Here is a 17,752-nt window from a genome sequence, read left to right as displayed (position 1 = left end):
TGAGTGTTTGAGCTCTGCTAACCAACCACAAAGCCTCAAATGGCCTCCGGTGCTCTGCTGGCTGTCCTCTAGTGTTTTACTGCAGTCAGCTAACCATTTTTTGCGAGTTTACCTCTGGACATTACTGGCATTTAATGATGTCCTTATCCCCCCCAGAATCACTGTTTCATTCCTCTCACTCTTCCTCCCCCTGGCTCGTGCTTCGGTGGTCATAAATGGGAGCCAAACATTAAAATTAGGAAGCTATAAATTTCACTGATTTCCTGCCGCGCGCCTCCCAAAATAGCAGAGGGAGGCAGTTTTAAACTTTATCTCTCCCTCTGTTTTCTTCTCGAAATATTGCAAAGAGGCAAACACCTTGCTGCCTCGCCTTGATGTCATAATAATACGCACATATCCACAAGGAGATATATACATGCATGAGTGCACACACTAGCTTATATGGACATAAATTGCTCACAAACTTGGTCGTGAATTGCTGTGCCAGCTGTAGTCCAGTTGCTCATTAATCATTCAATCATCCAGCCGGGTTGGCAAGTGGAAACCAGGCAGACATAAACTCTCACACTCTCTCTTTTATTTACACATGCATACACATGGACGAGCAAAGCCCCATGCCACCTGTGTGTCAGTCAGCCCCATCAGTGACAGGGCAGTCGCTTATTCCATTTCCTTTAATGGGGTCTGTGATAAATGAGTTGCGCCGCCATAAATATAGCCTCTTTCGCCATTCCTTTGTTACTCTCCTTCATTTATCCATCCGTCCATCTATCTAGTCATCCTTCGAGACACCCAGCAATTAATCTGTAAGTGCTATAATTCTGCCGTTAGATGGTAAGTAGGAGGGAGAGAAGGCGCAGATCAGACTAATGTATGGGAAAGGAGAGATGGAGAGGTGGTGCATGGGAAGATCAAATGAAAGAGTGGAGGAGCGTTAAAGACCATTTGAGAAGTCATAAAGGTGAGGAATTAATTGGATGTGTTCTCATTTATGAATCTGAATCTTAAAAGCTGCCTTCAATTAAAAAAACCCCAAAAAACCCAAACCTGCCTCAGAAACATTAACAGTTACCAAACCCAAGGTTAATTTTTTTTTAAGTTAAACCTCACTTTAGTACTTTAAAGACAATGTCAGTGTAAAACCAGAGTTTCATAAAGAATACCAAAATATAGCTTTCTTTGATTACCTGCAGTTAATGATATATATGTTACATGGAGCATGTTATTATTTACAAGATTATAATTGAGTAAAAAGAGCCACCGATACAATGCATTTAAACTAGAGCTTCACCAATATCCAGTGTAGATATTTGCTGATTTACAGTATCGTCGTCTGCATTTATGACACAGTTAGGATAAATGGGAAAGGCTGAGAGTAAATGAGTACACCATGGCTTTTTGGGATAATTTGAAGGCAGTTTTGATTGATAAAATCAATGATGCCACATGTCAATATGTCCTGTCTTTGATCAGTGAGCTAAGTATTCAGCTGTTTTCCCTTTAAAGGTTATCAACCACATATTTAGATAATATTAAGGGGTTTTAAGGCCCGCAGACATATTTACAAGAGTCAGGAAGGATAGGGTTTTTCTCTGTCACCACACTCCTATAAACAGTGCAAATATTTCCCTTTTAGATTGGCATTTGAAGCAGAAAACGGGGATATTTGGCTTTTTGTTTGTTGAAATTTATCCTTTTTCTATCTGTTCCACAGATAATTTTAAATTAAGTGTTACTGTTCCACAATACCTTTATTTTGTTAGTTTAAACTTTGGGATGGTGAAGGAAAAAAAGCTTAGAAACCTGACTTTGATTTGAGTAGAAGTAAAAATATATATATATTCTGTTCAGTAAAACAAAAGCTTTGAAAGAAGGTAAAGACATCCTGACACTGCTTACATTGAGAGTCCAGCCAGAACAGGATTTCTTTGGTTTAAATTTGAGCTGGAATTTATTTTCAGAAGTATATGTAAATGAAGTCGAGATGCCGTATAGTCCTGCACACCATAAGCCTTGAAAAGGGATCAGGAGGAAACACACAAAGACATTTACTAATGTTATTCCTTTTGATTGTTTGCTCTTCTTGTTGCAAATGCATTCTGCCCTTTGCTGCCCTTTTGTGTGTCAGGCATGATGGAAAGGTTGCCTTTGATTTGTTTTGCAGTAATAGCAGCCATGTCAAAGCTTTGCTTCATGTGTTGACTTTTCCATTGGGTTCATTATTTTCTGCAGATGAGCAAAGATCCAGCTGAAAAACATGTTGTGAACATTCCTGTGTTGGATTACGGCACTTGTTGGAATCATTTAAAACATTTGATTAAGTTCTTTTAAGCTAATAAAGAACTTAAGTTATTGAAACAGGAGATAAGCAGACTGTTTACTCTGCAGTTTTCATGCATAGCACTGTACACGTTACACCCCCAAAAGTATAAAGCAGCACTTATGAGTAGGAGTTTAAGAGCATTTTTCAAAGGTATCTGCACAGAGCAACAATGCTGTTATCTAACAGTGCAACTATGGGGTATGTAGGGCAGAGAGGGTGTTAAACTCAATCATTGTTTACTGTAAGATATTTCAACCAATAAACACGAATAAAGAGCTCATAAAAGTTATTTAGTCTTGGTTCACAATTCAAGGCCTTAACGAGCCGCAGGGACTCATCACTTTAATATGTACGGTCATCTTAAATTTGTCTGCGTCTTTATTGCGTGTTTGGTAACAAGTCAGAAGTTATTGCCTGTTAGTTATTTCTGGTCTGCGTGTTTTTCTCCCATGCTGCAGAGAGTGCCTTTTATATTTTATCAGCTCTCATTGCTGAACCTTTATTGAACTGTAAATCATATGATTGATAAACCTTTGATTTAAAAGCCTAATTCTTAATCCTGCCCCCTTGTTTTTTTAAATGTCCAGGTAAACAATAAGGTGGAGCTAAAGCCCAGAGAGTTCATTGACTGGATGCGTCTGGAGCCTCAGTCCATGGTTTGGCTTCCTGTCCTGCACAGAGTGGCTGCTGCAGAAACGGCGAAACATCAGGCCAAGTGTAACATCTGCAAGGAGTGTCCTATTGTTGGCTTCAGGTAAATACACATATTCCTATTTAGCATTCAGGTCGGCATTTGCGTAACATGCCAAATAAATAAAGGTGATAAAGTCTGCAACTTGTAACAGGCTCCACACACACACAGCAAATCTAGAAGTGTTCTGCATTGTTTTCTCCTGGTTGAGCATAAAGGGCAGGTCTGCTCTGGAGGGCAGGCATTTATCTAAATGTCAGCAGCTGATACACCACTGACTAAATACCATCCGGAGGTTTGCAGTGGAGCTTGCACAAGTACTCACAAACAAAATGACATCCTCATACACACAAACAGGTAGCACACAAACAGGTAGCTCACCACCAGATTCTCAAAAATTTTAAACAGCTGATCACCCAGCTAACAACTGGCAGTGATCCTGTGCAGTACTGACACACACAAACACGTGCTCTAAATATTGCCTGTCTTTTATTTGGCTACTGCTCTTACTGAGTAATCACAGGTAGCGAAAGATCAACAGGTTTATTTATTTCAAAACAAAATTCAGGTTTTCCACTGGCCAGCATGATGGAAATGCTTTTTGTGTGGCCGGAGATGGTAATAACCCCACCTTTCTAAGTAAGGTTAGGTGGCAGGATTGCCTCCTTCGGATACCTTGCTTTGCCAGCAGAAAGAGAAATACGCTCAGGCATTTGATGAAGCACACATCTCCCAAGTTGTGTCATTGATCGATGAGAGAGCGCGATAGTGGGAAGGAAAGGCAGGGAGCAGGAATGAAAGGGGAGGAAAAATGCATAGCAGGCATTTTGTGTGGTCTTGAGACATGGCACCAACTGGGTTTCAAGTACTTTTCATGTTCTTCAGAATATCAGTAGGTTTAAAATTAGCCTCGGATGAGGAGGGTCGACATATACGTTTGATTTGACTGGGTGTATGTTAACTCAATTCTGCAAATTAGTGAGATAGGTTATATGCCACTGAGTCGTAGTTGCACTCTTGGTACTTTGCATGTATTTTTTTTTCTTGCACTGTTGATTCTGACAGCAGTCATCACACTTTGTTACAGCAAAATCCTTGGGAGCCCAAAGGCTTTACATATTTTGTGGGGCTAAAAATTCAAAATGTAATAATAAGAATCGGAATGAATCGTAAACTAATTAGAGTTTATAGATGGATGGTTTGATTAAATTAATATATTTGTGGTTAAGTGGAAAATAGTTATTCACATTGGTTTTCTAAGTACTTTTCTTTTTCCCCAAAAAGAAGATAACAACTTGATAACAACCTTAATACCAAAGGTATTAACAGAACACCCCCCCCTCCCCCCCCAAAAGAAAGAAAACAACAACAAAAAAACGGCAATTAACTTAGATAAACCTGTGAAAATTACAGATTTATTCCTGTCTACAAACACAGAAATTTACATTAATTACCTGCATACAGAGACCAGGCGGAACTTCATGGATTAAAGCCGAAATTCCACAATTAGTGACAAAGTTGCTGCAGGACAGCAGTTTATCTGCAAGCGACAGAGTTGTGCTCTGTTTGTAATGTGTGTTTATAATTTAGATGTCAGTTACTTGGGAACCTTTGCCACGCTGTCTTTGAGTGATTAGCCACTGAGCTGGACTGAGTTTGGAGACAATTTGTCTCCCACTAGGGTGACCTGTGCAATATCCTTCAATCCAAAGTGCAAAACCCCCAACATCTGTCCGACCAGCCAGTCACTGCAACTACTTGGAATAAGTCGGCAGTTGCAAAAACCTAAATGCAGTCTTTTTTTCCCCCCTAATTTGAAGGAGGTTACCGTCCTACTTTAACCTCCTAAGACCCGAACTCTTCCATGGCATGCATTTTTAATTTCTCTTTGATATTTGGGCATATTGGGGCCCGATGAATGTAAAAACAAAGAATTACCAGATTATTTTAGTTTTTATGAAAAATAAGAGCCACATATGAGGATATTTGTTTAAAATTCTGATAGAACAGTAGCAGTATAATGTCCTTGTAAGTGGATATCAGGCCCAAAATTGAGTATTTTGGTCTAAATAACCCAAAATGTGATGTCCACATATGTGGACGCCAGGTCCTAGGAGGTTAATGTTTTGAGACTGAGCCATTAATCGGCCATTCAAGGAACATTTACAACCAAGAGCATGGGCTTAAAATTACCAGTACGTAACTGAAGAGGCAATAATGCTAAACGCTAATCAGTTATCACCAAGGCTGCTGTTGCTGTTGGGTTTTTGTGGGGGGGGGGGTTTTCCACCGCTTGAGTTGATCCTACATTGATCAATAGCAAAAAGGAGATCACCAAACAATACAAGTTTGCTGGTTACCCAAAGTTGGCGAATTAAATGAGGGCCATCTCAACACCTTCTAAGTGAAGGTGACTCAAACCCCACCCCCATCCCCTTAACAGTAATATGCTATGTGTCAGTACATAATGGCAAATTTGACTTGGAGGTGTCATGCGCACTGTTGCATCCTTTGATATATAGCTCTCTTTCGTAGCTCATCAGTCAGCTAACCTTGGGAGAGCTGGAAAGGAGAGAAAGATAAAAGACTTAAGCTATTATGTCTGAATGGCTCCTGTCTCAATTTAGCTGTTAAATGGCCTTCTGGCTACAGCTGCTGCTGAGGACAACATCCCAACAGTTGTTGTCACATTGTTGTGCTTTGGTGAAAATCCAACTGTCTGTCGCTCTGTCAGCACATTTTGTGTGTGTGTGTGTGTGTGTATGTGCACGTGAATGTACTTTTGTGTGCACATAAACATATTCATGCAGCAAAGGTTGATGGAGTGACTCTGGAAAACAGCAGCTCTCCAGGTGACTCCGGAGTAGCCTGGAGAGGAGTCGTGTTGTAGTGGTGTATATGTGCCCACACACCCAGAAACACATCCTGAAGACATGAAAGTGACACACACACACACACACACACACACACACACACACACCGTCCCATCTCAACTTATCTCACTTTTCACCTCGCCCTCTCTCTGTCTCTAGGTATCGCAGTCTGAAGCATTTCAACTACGACGTGTGTCAGAGCTGCTTCTTTTCTGGGCGCACCGCCAAGGGTCACAAGCTTAACTACCCAATGGTGGAGTACTGCACACCGGTAAGAAAGTAACACACACACAGACGTTGCTCACTAACTCATCTCATATCTCTTTTCCACATGCTCACACATTCCACTCATCCATTTAATGAAAGCACACGAATTCGGGGTTCAGACAGACTTCAGGCTTTGGTTACCTCCTAACCCATCTTTCATTAAAACCGTTCCGTGCCTGATGTCATAAATCACTGACTCACACTCTTCCCACTCCTTGAATATTCATGTCCTTTTTTTAATACCCGTTAAGGGAAATCCGAAGTATTACAGCAGCACATTCATACATATTTTCATTTCCAATTTCTTTGCACTTAATGCATGCTGTTATTTTAATCTTCTAGTCATGTCTTACTCTCTGGTTTTCTTTGTCTGGGTTCAACCAGAGTTATTTATTAAACGTGCATTGTTTGAAAGTCATTTGCATTCATCTGCAGCTAAAGTAGACTGCACTCTTCTGGGAGGAAATTTTTTTGAACTTTGCTGGGAGTTTCTCTCTGACGTTCACAGCAGCCTCAGTGAGAAATTGTGATAGATCAAGCTGTAGACTCAGGATAGGTTCACTTCTAAAGTATTGGGTAGGTTTTAGGGCAGGAGGAGTCTAGAGTTAAAAAGTATGAAAATGCATCAGTTCCTAAATCTTTATATGATACCGCATATACATGATGAGAATGGTAACGTAGCATGATTAATGGAAGTTACTGGTAAGTATTTAGTGTATGAATTTTCTAATGAAACTGACAGACAGCATTTAATGTGCATAATACCTTGGCAGTCACCCAACGTGCTGAAGGTGGTTGGCATTTTACAGAGAAATCAGAAACTGCGTGTATCAGAGGGCACAACAAGAGGCAAACGTATCGGATGTAACGTAGATTAGAAACAGCCCGAATCAAAACACAAACAGACTTGTTCACATCACGTTATACTGACGACACATTTAGTGAATCTGAAGCATCTAGGCTTTAACTAACCTCTTTTTTCCCCTTTAAACTAGGTTCTGTCAACTGCAGAATTTCTTGTCGCCTCACATGCTGTTAAATTCCTTTGTCTTGTTTCTCAATCAGCCCTCCCGAAACACCCCTGGCTTAATTCCGAACGTACAAATGGTAAAATACTCAAGGTTATATTTTTATCCTTCCAAGCCAAAAATATTTCACTTCACAGCTAGAGATGAATATTGGAAAAACGGGAGCTTGGCAAAATTGAACGTTGCTCTTCTCCTCAATTAGGATCTAACACTTGTGGGCTGACTCTTTTCAGTATTGCTTAACGTCATACTTTGAGTGACTCGAGTTTCTCTCGACATTTCTCATTTCTGTCTTTTAATTAGCTTTTTCAATTTCCTAAATGGGATAGATATTGACTTTGGAGGAGTAGCTGTAGGGAGCAGTGATCACTCTTCCCTGAGTTAAAATGCCCAGCAGCTGCCTGACAGACTTGACTTTGAAAAAACATTATTTTATTTTATTTTTTTACTTTCAGCTGTGCTGCAGCAACAAACATTTAATCTGTTGGTTAATTATTAGTACTCAGCTACCGGGTAATCACTCAAGAGGTTACTGATTCCCTTCACTGAAAATAAAAATGGGGGGGGGGGGGGGGAAGGCTTTTTCCCTTTTCACTTTTCTTATTTTTTCTTAACATCAAAGGAGATTTTATTGAGGTCTTTCTCGGCCATTTGCACACATGTAAGTGAAATGCAAATCAAATACAGCAAAGATAATTGAAACTCTGACTAAGATTGATCTGTGGATATCCACCTCTACCTCTGTTGGAGCCAAAGCGAAGGGAGGTACTTCACGGGTTGCCCAACAACCCATGCAGTGGAACAAGACAGACTTAGATATGATTGTGAACTCAAGGGGGCCACGCTCATGCAAGAGATATGATGGCAGATCTTGCCAGAGGGACAGTAATCAGTGTTGCAGAGATCTCTTTTCATGACAGCAGCCTGAAAAGTGCAATAACAAAACAAAAAACAAAGATTAAATGAATATTTTAAGTTGTCAGCCAGAGTATTCAGATTCGTGTCTGCTATAACAGCTGCAACTTTCAGTTTGCGTGCATGTGTCTGAAAGGATGTGACAGCAGCATAGTATCCACAGGTTTTTCAGCAAGGGAAATGTGTGAGGAGAAAGAAAGAGTGGATGGGGCTAAGTACAAGAACAACACAACATGGTGAAGCTGTGTTTTGCTCAAACACTGACGTAAAGCTTACAGCCAGATCAATAAAAGATCACGAAGAGAAACTTTGAAAGCTTTGACTCAAATCCCCGTGTAAAGCCCCAAAACTCAACTCCAGGTTCATAAACGCTACATATCCATCTCCACAGAGCTTTATTGAACCTCAGCACAGTGAGGACTGAGAGGAAATCACCCAGATCTTGCTGTTTCAACCTGAGAGATATAGATCTCTGACAAAATAATAAGTTGTGGATCACCTTATTGTCTCATTTTAAATCTCACAGTTCAGCGTAGCTTTATCTGCACCTGTGTAGTAAAAGTCAGACTTTTTTTAATTGTTTTTTTCTTTATTTCCCTCAAAAAAAAAAAAAACCAAACACAAAAAACCATCAGCATGATATGTAATTATACTTGTGTGTCTCCCCATGCTCGAACCAAATTGTGTTTCAGTTTTATGCTTTTGAAAATATTAAGTCCATATTGAATAATAAACGCATTTTGCAGAGAGTTACAGATTTATAGCGGCTTTGGTGAGACTCACTGCGGTCATTTAATAAGATTGTTTTCTCATCTTTGTCATACTGTTTATTTTATGGCCACAATATTGTATTTTTTTTATTAGCTTATGATTTTTATGGGAGTGCTGTCTTCATATTTCTCATTGTCTTTGTCAGGGATATTAAACAACTTTGGGGCGTGATGTATTGATTACCGTAATTTCAAAGTTTTGAACTGACCTAAGAGAATATTGTGTTTCAGTTTGACTGCGATTGCCTGTCTGGTCATGTTATTGAAACGTCTTGACTCGTTTCCAACTGGGGTCTTATATCCCCCCCCCCCCCCCCCCCCCAATGTAATAGAGGCAGTAGAATAAAAAATGCATGTCTCTCAATCCTCACAGGAAGGAGCTTACACACTTGCACAAATTTTTCTCCAGCTTTAGTATAACTCTTCTGTAATTGCTGTTGGTTTGCTCAGGCTACCATCCTAAATTGTGTGGATTAGTCAATAAGCCGAGTGAACTCAATAGAGTCTGTTCATTTATGCATATCTGTCAACTGTAGGAGCTGTGTATTTGCCTGCCTGCGTGTGTGTGTGCGCGCGTGCCCCTGTGTGTGTGTTTAGCAGTGGTTGTCTGCATCTTTTGGAAGGGATTTTCTCTCCCTGTGGTCAAACCCGTTTGGTAATTTACTGGTTGCTTGCGTGGCGGAAAGCGCACCTCTGCTAAGTATCTAATTAGCAAACACATTCTCTTACACGCAAATGCTTATGTGTGCAGAAGAGACTGTAGAAATCTTTGAACTCATTGCACACTACAATAAATAATAAGCGACCCCCTGCCCATCTATGTTTTTTCCTCTTACAGACGACATCAGGTGAGGACATGCGTGATTTCACCAAAGTGCTGAAGAACAAATTCCGATCTAAGAAGTACTTCGCCAAACATCCACGGCTAGGTTACCTACCAGTACAGACGGTTTTAGAGGGCGACAACATGGAAACGTAAGTAACCCATAAGGTTTTTTATACGTGCTTTTGGATCACAAAAACTTTTCCATAGTTGCTATAACCCTTAAAGGATGTTTTGTGTGTCCACACTGTTGTTAAGGACTATTAAGCAGCAAGTTAACCCTCCACGCGCGATGCAATATCCTCACGCTGGCATTTCTATTTGTGCTACCATTAAGGTGTAGGAAGGCATAAGAAGACACACTGACAATTCCACCACATAAGCACTGATATAGTCTCACGTTTTCAAACTGTTGCAACATGTCCCAGTGTATATCTGTATATCTCTGAGCTTCAGTGCTGGAGTAACATTAAAATGGTGATAAAACCTGATACCGACTGTACCCTCAACTCAGCTGCAGCAGCTTGATTTTTGTAATCTGGTGCATGACTAGCCAAAGTGTCCCAAATATGGTGGCACGCATAGAGTTTGACGGCACATCATGTAGTAGACGCCGCAAGCATAAAAACACCATTAAAGTTCTTAGAGTCTTGTTTTGAGGGCATTGAGCCCCCCAGCATTTCTTTAAATTTTGCTTTCAAGGAGACAGACTTTCTTTCACTTTCATTATAGTGGTCTTGAGTATCAGTTCTCCAGGGTTCTGAAGCTCTTTGAAAGTTTTTCTTTGACACTGGCTGCCTTTTGCTTATTTCACTCATTTTCAGTCCAGTCCTGCAACCTGGCCATTTTCAATGTTTTGGTTTTTCTGTTTGATTTAGGTGCCTTTTTAATGCTTGAATGATTCATATGTCAGTGCTGAGTGGCTTAACAAACAAAGGATGAAACACTGAGGCGCCTACACACAACTTAGAATTTAAAATTGGTACTTTTCTATCTTTAAGCACTTTTTCACTTGCAGCCTGTCATGAAAACATATAATTTGTTCCCATTTCTTTAGTTCGTTTTATGAAAAATGGCAAAGATAACAGAGTTTGACAGGAATAAAATAGTATTTTTGCACCAACAAAGTGATTCCCAAAGAGCTATCGGCATAGTGTGAACTGTGTCTGTGGAAAAAAAATAAATAAATTAAGGACACCGGACAAGTGGGAGACAAAAGCAGGGCTGAAAAGCAATCTTCAAAAGATGAACAGTCACTGAAAGTCATGTCCTTAAGAAATATGAAAAAATCCAGCAAAGACTTAACTCAAAGCTCAAACATGCATTTAGTCTTTCACTCCATTCATCTAAATTTGGGATTATTTGCTCAGATAGTCAACAACATGTTCAAAGGAGGACAGGGGACAGCTACAGCAGCAGTGCGTGTCTGCAGTTATCTGCATCTTATCAAAATTGATAGAATTATGAATTCACAAAGATGTGCAAAAGACAGCCAACCTCCACAGAGCTTTGGACTATCCTTCAGTAAGGGACAGAACTGTGGTGTTCGCTGCATAAGCAACAGTTAGCACTAACACTCTTTTTCTTAATTCTTAGAAATGGACCAATTGAATTCAAGCGGGTGCACTGTGGATCCTTTGTCTGCAGCACTGGCCCAGTGATTATGTCTAATTTATGTCCCTTCTGCTACCAGCCTTAAATCCTACTGAAAAGAGCCATTTAATTAGGCCCATATTATGTAGATACCCTACGTCATACCTTCCAGGAGGCTGTCTGAGTTACTGCCCCTTCAAACAAGAGACTCACAATAAAATAAAACGTCCCTCACTGTGCATTTTTGTCCCCCCGTTGTTTCCTTTGTTTTTCTTTGTTAGTATTTTTTTAATGTGCCATCACTCACTCACTCCTAATGCAACATTCATTTCCGTTGAACCATGTAGTTTTTTGCATCTTTTAAAGCAAAACAACTCTCGGCGCTGTTCACGTATGCACACACAATGAGTCACTTGTTCTCTCTCAATAAATTTTTCCCCGACTCGTGCGCAGTCACCGTTCAGATGGATTGCCGTACCGCTTTCATCCCTCCCATCCTTGCCTGTCCTCCTCACCTCCCACCTCGCTCCATTTTCACTTCTCTTCCTCTCTGACAAATGACTCCTGCAGAGCTTCTGGTTTGATAAATGTCTCTAAAAGGTAGTGAAATTACAGCGAAATGCAGGGAATATGGCAGAAGCGAATGGAGACTTAAAGAAATTTAGGGCTATTTCATGCTCATCATTTTGTCTCTTTTACAGCATTAGGTCTCATCTGTGATCAGCGGGCCATCCATGTATCGCCACAGGCAAAGAAAGCAGCTTTTGAACCGCCTGTAAGATCTGGCCCAAACATAGCCAGTGTTAAGAAATGCTCCTGTTCATTTTGGCTCTGTATTGTCACAGTCTGGTGGCTTCTGCCATCTCTGCGTCATAAAAATGAATACCGTGACCTAAATTGAAATGGATTTTTCTGTAATTGGAACAAGGTCTGGGTTCCTGCTTTATAAGAGCTTTAATACAGATTAGGTAAACACCAGAACAATTGCAGTCATGTTTGTTGCAGTAAGATAATGCTTGTTTACAATTTTAAAATATACAGTTTTTAATTTCCAATTTGTTTTGCAGTTTTTATTTCTAAATATTAAGAGATTTTAAGTGTCACTCCAAACCTTTTTAGTGCGTTGTCAGTCTTCATTAGTCATCATAACAAAGGGAACTTTTAAGAAGTAGTGATTTTATAGTACTGAGCAGCAGAAGAGAAAATTAGATTGTCTGCTGAATAATCGCCCTCACTAATGCACTCGCTCTCTCGCGTTCCCTCTTCTCCACTCGTGTAACATTGTTTCTTTTTTGTTTTTTTGTTTAATTCCACCCACTCTCTCCACCTTGAGAGTGAGCAAAACACCACCTACTCTCACCTCCCACTGATATCTTTGCTTCATTTCACGGCAGATAGGATTTTTGATTCGTCGCAGCTATATTTGATAATGTGAAAGAACCATTCAAATGGTATTCCACTCAGTGTTAGGTTTTTTTGCTTTTCACCCAACCTTACTAGATGGAGCAGATGAGTCTCTGTTGTATTAGGTCTCGCAGGAAGGTTAATGGTTTTGAATGTGGATTTGAAAGCTTGTGGGAGAATTTTCTTATATAACTAAAAGTTTTAATGGAATGATTTGACAAGGATAAATCAATAGCAGACTTTTAAAAGGAAAAGTTTTCTATTGTCATATGGCAGTAAAATAGTTTTTATATTAATTACATTAAGAAAAAAACTGTTTTATTATATATATGTTTGCTATTTTTAAATACTCAGTGGCCACTCAGTGGGAAGGGGGATAGCTCAGTAGGTAAAGTGGTTGCCCCATGATCGGAAGGTCGGGGGTTTGAATCCACTGAACGTACCCCTGAGGAAGGAACCGTCCCTACACACTGCTCCCCGGGCGCTGCACTGGTGGCCACTGGTGGCACTGGTGCCCACTGCTTCACTGGGTGAATGGGTTAAATGCAGAGGAGTAATTTCCCTACGGTGACTAACACATACACATTATACTTTGTTAGGTACAACTGTTCAAACTCTTGTTAGTTCACATATATAGACAAGATGACCTGCTGATGTTTAAACTGAGGAAAAGAACAAACTAAAGGTGATTTACATGACTTTGAATTAGACTTGTAGTCGAGACCGCCTAAACCGAGACCAAGACAAGACCAAGATCAGAGGGTATCGAGACAAAGACCGAGACGAAGTTGAGACGAGACCAAGACCGAGACGAAAAAAGTCAGCCAGATGCTGCTTCGTTTACGGGTGTCAGGCATATTTGTGTTTTTGCTTTCGCACAGCACAGGAGGGATTGGAGCATAGCTGAGCCACTGTGTGAGAGCTGAGCAGCGAAAGGAAATTAAGTGAGGGTAGAAATGACTGAAAGATTAATAGGCTCTGTTTTGAGTTTTGTTAAAAAAAGAATGACTTCACATAGGAAAAAAATATATATCACATATGCAGGACACCTTAAACTAGGTTTTTAATTAAGCAGCAAGGCAGAACAAAGTCGGGGCTGTATCAAGACACATGGACTAAACCCCAATTCAACCAGACCCAGAACTGATCCGGAATTAAAACAGGACTACAACAGTTCAAAATCAGGACTACTTAGGACTTCACCAAAACAGAACCACAATCACAACTACATGATAGTAGCACTAAAAATCATCACAGACCTGCACTACACTCATTTTTTAATTTACCAAAGTCCACTATTTAGATTGAGAAAAGTTTATGTAATTATTTAGCCTTGTTGTGCAAACAAGCCTGCATAACTTAATAAATATAGAATTTGAAAAGTAACAAATGGTATCTAAGAAGAAACACTAGGTACTGGATACATGTTCTCATGAGTTTTGGTAAACAACCATTTGACTAACAGGTCTGTCTCACCTGGTTCTTGTTCCATCTCTGTTCTGTCCTCATTCTCCTCTCTCTCCCTCTGTGTGCTGACAATCAAGCCAAACACCAACATCATCAAATATACAGTTAAAACCAGATATTTACATACTCTTCAGCTAAAAACACAAACACTTTTTTAATTGTAACATCAAATCAGACTAAATGTTTAGTTTTTTAGTTTGATAAATATAAAAACATTTGTTAAATTTAAGAGTAAAGAGAGAAATTGTCTGTATTTCTTAATTGTAAATGGCACCAAATTGTATTCAAAATGATTTGCTTTGGTACCTGGTCAAACTTAAGCTCTCCTCTGTCTGCAGCAAACTCGCAGGCAGCAGCTTCTCCCCCCCCTGTTTTCTTTATTTCCAGAGTTCATCTAAAGAGTGAAGTTTTCTCACTGAATAGAGGTTGCAGAGATATGTATGAAAGGAAACACATCTGCAATCTGCAAAGCTATCTATCTTTGCAGAGCTAAAGACTAATGTCGGTCTCCTGAAAGGCGAGATGAGCACAACGAGTATTCCTCCAGGCAAAGATTTAGGCGGGGGTGTGTAAAATGCTGCAGCACTGCCTCCAAGAAGTTAGCTCAGCCTGCCATACCGACCCCCATCTCGTCTTTTTTCTCTCTCTCCTCTCCTCTGTCTGAATCTCCTGTTACATTTTGAATTCTCCTCACAGCTACAGAAGTGTGACTACGCTGGCTGCCCCGCTGTGAGAAACATAACCACCGTGCCTCACGTCTCCCTCTGATTTTCTTTGCTTTAATGTGGGAACAAAAGCGCGAGGCAACAGAACGTCAACCTCAACTGTTATCTTAACAATTTCTAGCCAGCCTCCTTTGTGAAAACGGCACATTTCTTTGTGTTCTTGGGATTAGAAGGTGTCCCGTTTGTTTACAAATGACAATTTTGTGTTCTGGGTCGCTAAAAATAGCAGCAGTTATTGTGGGCTGGAAAGCAGAAACTTTAAAAGACTTGCATCAGTGTTTTCTTAGCAAAACTCGATGACCCGTATCTTCGTTTGTGTGCTTATTGCACTGTTTTTTTAGTTCTCCTTATATAACATATTGTATTGGACTCAATAGCAGATTAACCAGGAAATAGGTTCTACTGTACTGATTTTTTTTTTCCTGGCTTGCTATTTCTGTAAATCCTGCAGGAAATAAATGAGAAAAGGGAATGAATTTAGGCCATATCATTCTGTATGCAGGAGCAACTGTGAAACCAATTTAATGAGATGTGTGTGACTGCAGCAAAATCAACTTGCATCATTAACCCGTTGTGTGTGAGATCTTTCAGACACACACAACCATTGTTTGTGTTACAGGGTGTTACTGACAGATCCAGCTGCCCATTTTCACTTTTTCCAAACTGTTTCCAAGTCTACTTCTGAAACAGATTGAAGATAACTCCACGAGAGATAGTCTCGGCCACATTCGGTGTATATTTAGATATGTTGGTCACTGTTTTACACGCCTTTCCTGTGTGCACACGGGGGAAGTTTGCGCTCAGTGCTTTCTATCAGTCAGACTCTGTAGATATGGGTGACAGTTTTGAAAGGATGTATTTGATTTTGATTTTGATTTCCCCAGAGCTAAACAAGTATTTTTGCTGAGTAAAACTAACCAAACAGTGACAGAATCTGAAAGTCGAAGAAAGCCCTACAGGCAAACTTCTCGTGTGCTGAATCCAGGCGCTCAGCAGCTGGACATACTTTTTCCTTCCACTTCTTCCTCTACCTGCTGTGTGTTTTGTTTCTGACCCGCTCAGTGGTTTTTGACCCTGAAATGATTTGTGGTTCCTTTACTTCCCTTCCCTCTCCCCTCCCGATTCTCTTACAGTCCCGTCACCCTCATCAGCATGTGTCCGGAGCAGTATGAGTGAGTATCTACGCCACCAGTAAACACCACCTCGTCTCCAGCCTGGAATGCCTTTAAAACACCGCCTCTTTTACTCCCTTGTTCACTTACTCATCTCCCCCCATCATCCTCACACCAACTAAGCCATGACTGCTCTGCATGTTGCCTGCCCACCTGCCTGCCTGAGTCACTGGCTGAGCATGGGACCAAAAAAAGTCTCCCCCTGTCTCCTCACCCTCACTTTTTTCTCCTTGTTAGAGCACCCAGCTAGCATTCAGTTGCTGATCCCAGCAGGCCTGTCAAAAACCATCCAGTCGCTCTTTAGATAATCCTGCTCTCCTATTTCTCTGTCTAGGACCATGAGATTTGTTTTCTAGGTGATGTTATGAGGGGCTGTTAGGCTGTCCATGAACGTGTGTGTGTGTGCGCGCATGTGAATATCAGTGTGTTAATGAGCTTGTGTGGGCTTGCTGAATCTCATTCATCTCCATTACCCCGTTCATTTTCAGGCTGTCCCAGTCACCTCAGCTCTCTCATGACGACACCCATTCCAGGATAGGGCACTATGCCAGCAGGTAGGCACTGGATTCTCCAGTCACCATCCTCTCATTGCAAATGCCACGAAGCATGTGTGTAAAGAATCGATAATTGCATTTAAATGTTGAACAGCTTCTTTTTTGAGGACCATTTTAAAAAGTTTTCTATGAATTCTTGTAACTGCGGACCCTTATCTAATGGACATCAGCGTTTAAGTAGATGCTTTTCCCTCCCCCCAGGCCGCACTTCCCTTCAGTCTGCACTAAAATAATGATCTGAAAGGGGCAACAACAAATGCAGATGTGACAACCAAATTAAATCTCTCCAAGCTAAAGAAATGGAATAAATCGGAAACAGTCGGTGCTTGGAAGCTAGGGAAAACATTCAATTGTGGTTTCTTAAATGTATAATTTATCTAATGTAATTTCCAGTAAATGGGATCTAATTAAGTAAATAATGTGTTTTTAGTACCATAAGATGCATGTGTAGTGCAGGCGTTCATAAGTAATGGAACAGCTTTTCTTTTCTTTTTGTGTTTTAGTGTCATTACACAGCAAAACATGTCTCAAATGGCTCTTCAGTTTCGGAAACAAACACAAAAAAAGTAAATTCTGCATCTATCAAAGTACCCCGTTGCTTATTTTAGGAAATTGAGCTGGCTCTATTGTCAGGGACATTAAATGTCTCCTACTAGCTGAGACAAAAGAAAAGAAAGGGAGGCAAAAAAGCCCAGAAAGATGGAAATGGCATGGTTCCAACTAAACTGGAGACGAAAATAAGCATTTCGCCTTCATTTATGTGCTGAAAGTGTCATTTTAAAACTTGCTTCATACAAATTAGAGAAACCGGAATACTGTTTGCCAGTTTTCTTCTCAGACGGCACCAAAGCATCTGATTAAAATCGATAACGTTTGGATTTTTCATTGTTACTTTAAAAATAGAAAAAAATAATTGACCTGAACCTTTCAAGAGATCCATAATAGAAAAATACAACATTTATTGATGTTTTCCAAATCTTGATTAAAGTGAGGGAAATGCGTTGGTGGTAGAGGGAGATTATGTTTGGGTGCCAGGGAAGGCACAAACAATCCTAATATGCTCTTTTTGAACTTTGTGACAATCCATCACAGTGTTGACATACATTAAATATCAGCTTGATGCCGATGTCTGCTTGCTGAGTGGATT

General features: G+C 40.3%; 1 protein-coding gene across 4 annotated transcripts in view; it reads left to right on the top strand.

Moving 5' to 3' along the window:
* Positions 1-17,752, top strand: part of utrn (utrophin) — a 193,911-nt gene that overhangs the window by 152,763 nt on the left and 23,396 nt on the right. For 3 of the 4 annotated variants that reach the window (XM_085247254.1, XM_085247256.1, XM_085247253.1), the window contains 5 exons: positions 2,911-3,077; positions 6,047-6,158; positions 9,706-9,842; positions 16,013-16,051; positions 16,540-16,605. In XM_085247254.1, coding sequence (XP_085103380.1) covers positions 2,911-3,077; positions 6,047-6,158; positions 9,706-9,842; positions 16,013-16,051; positions 16,540-16,605 — 521 coding nt within the window. The remainder of the gene's footprint in view (positions 1-2,910; positions 3,078-6,046; positions 6,159-9,705; positions 9,843-16,012; positions 16,052-16,539; positions 16,606-17,752) is intronic. The other variant, XM_085247255.1, reaches the window with a different exon arrangement.

This window comes from Mchenga conophoros, linkage group LG15 (assembly GCF_057382185.1).
Source record: "Mchenga conophoros isolate Kocher_MC1m ecotype Shallow Benthic linkage group LG15, M_conophoros_male_GT1.1, whole genome shotgun sequence".
NCBI classification, from domain to species: Eukaryota; Metazoa; Chordata; class Actinopteri; order Cichliformes; family Cichlidae; genus Mchenga; species Mchenga conophoros.
Note: the sequence above shows the minus strand (reverse complement) of the source record. Positions and strands in the feature narration are given on the sequence as shown.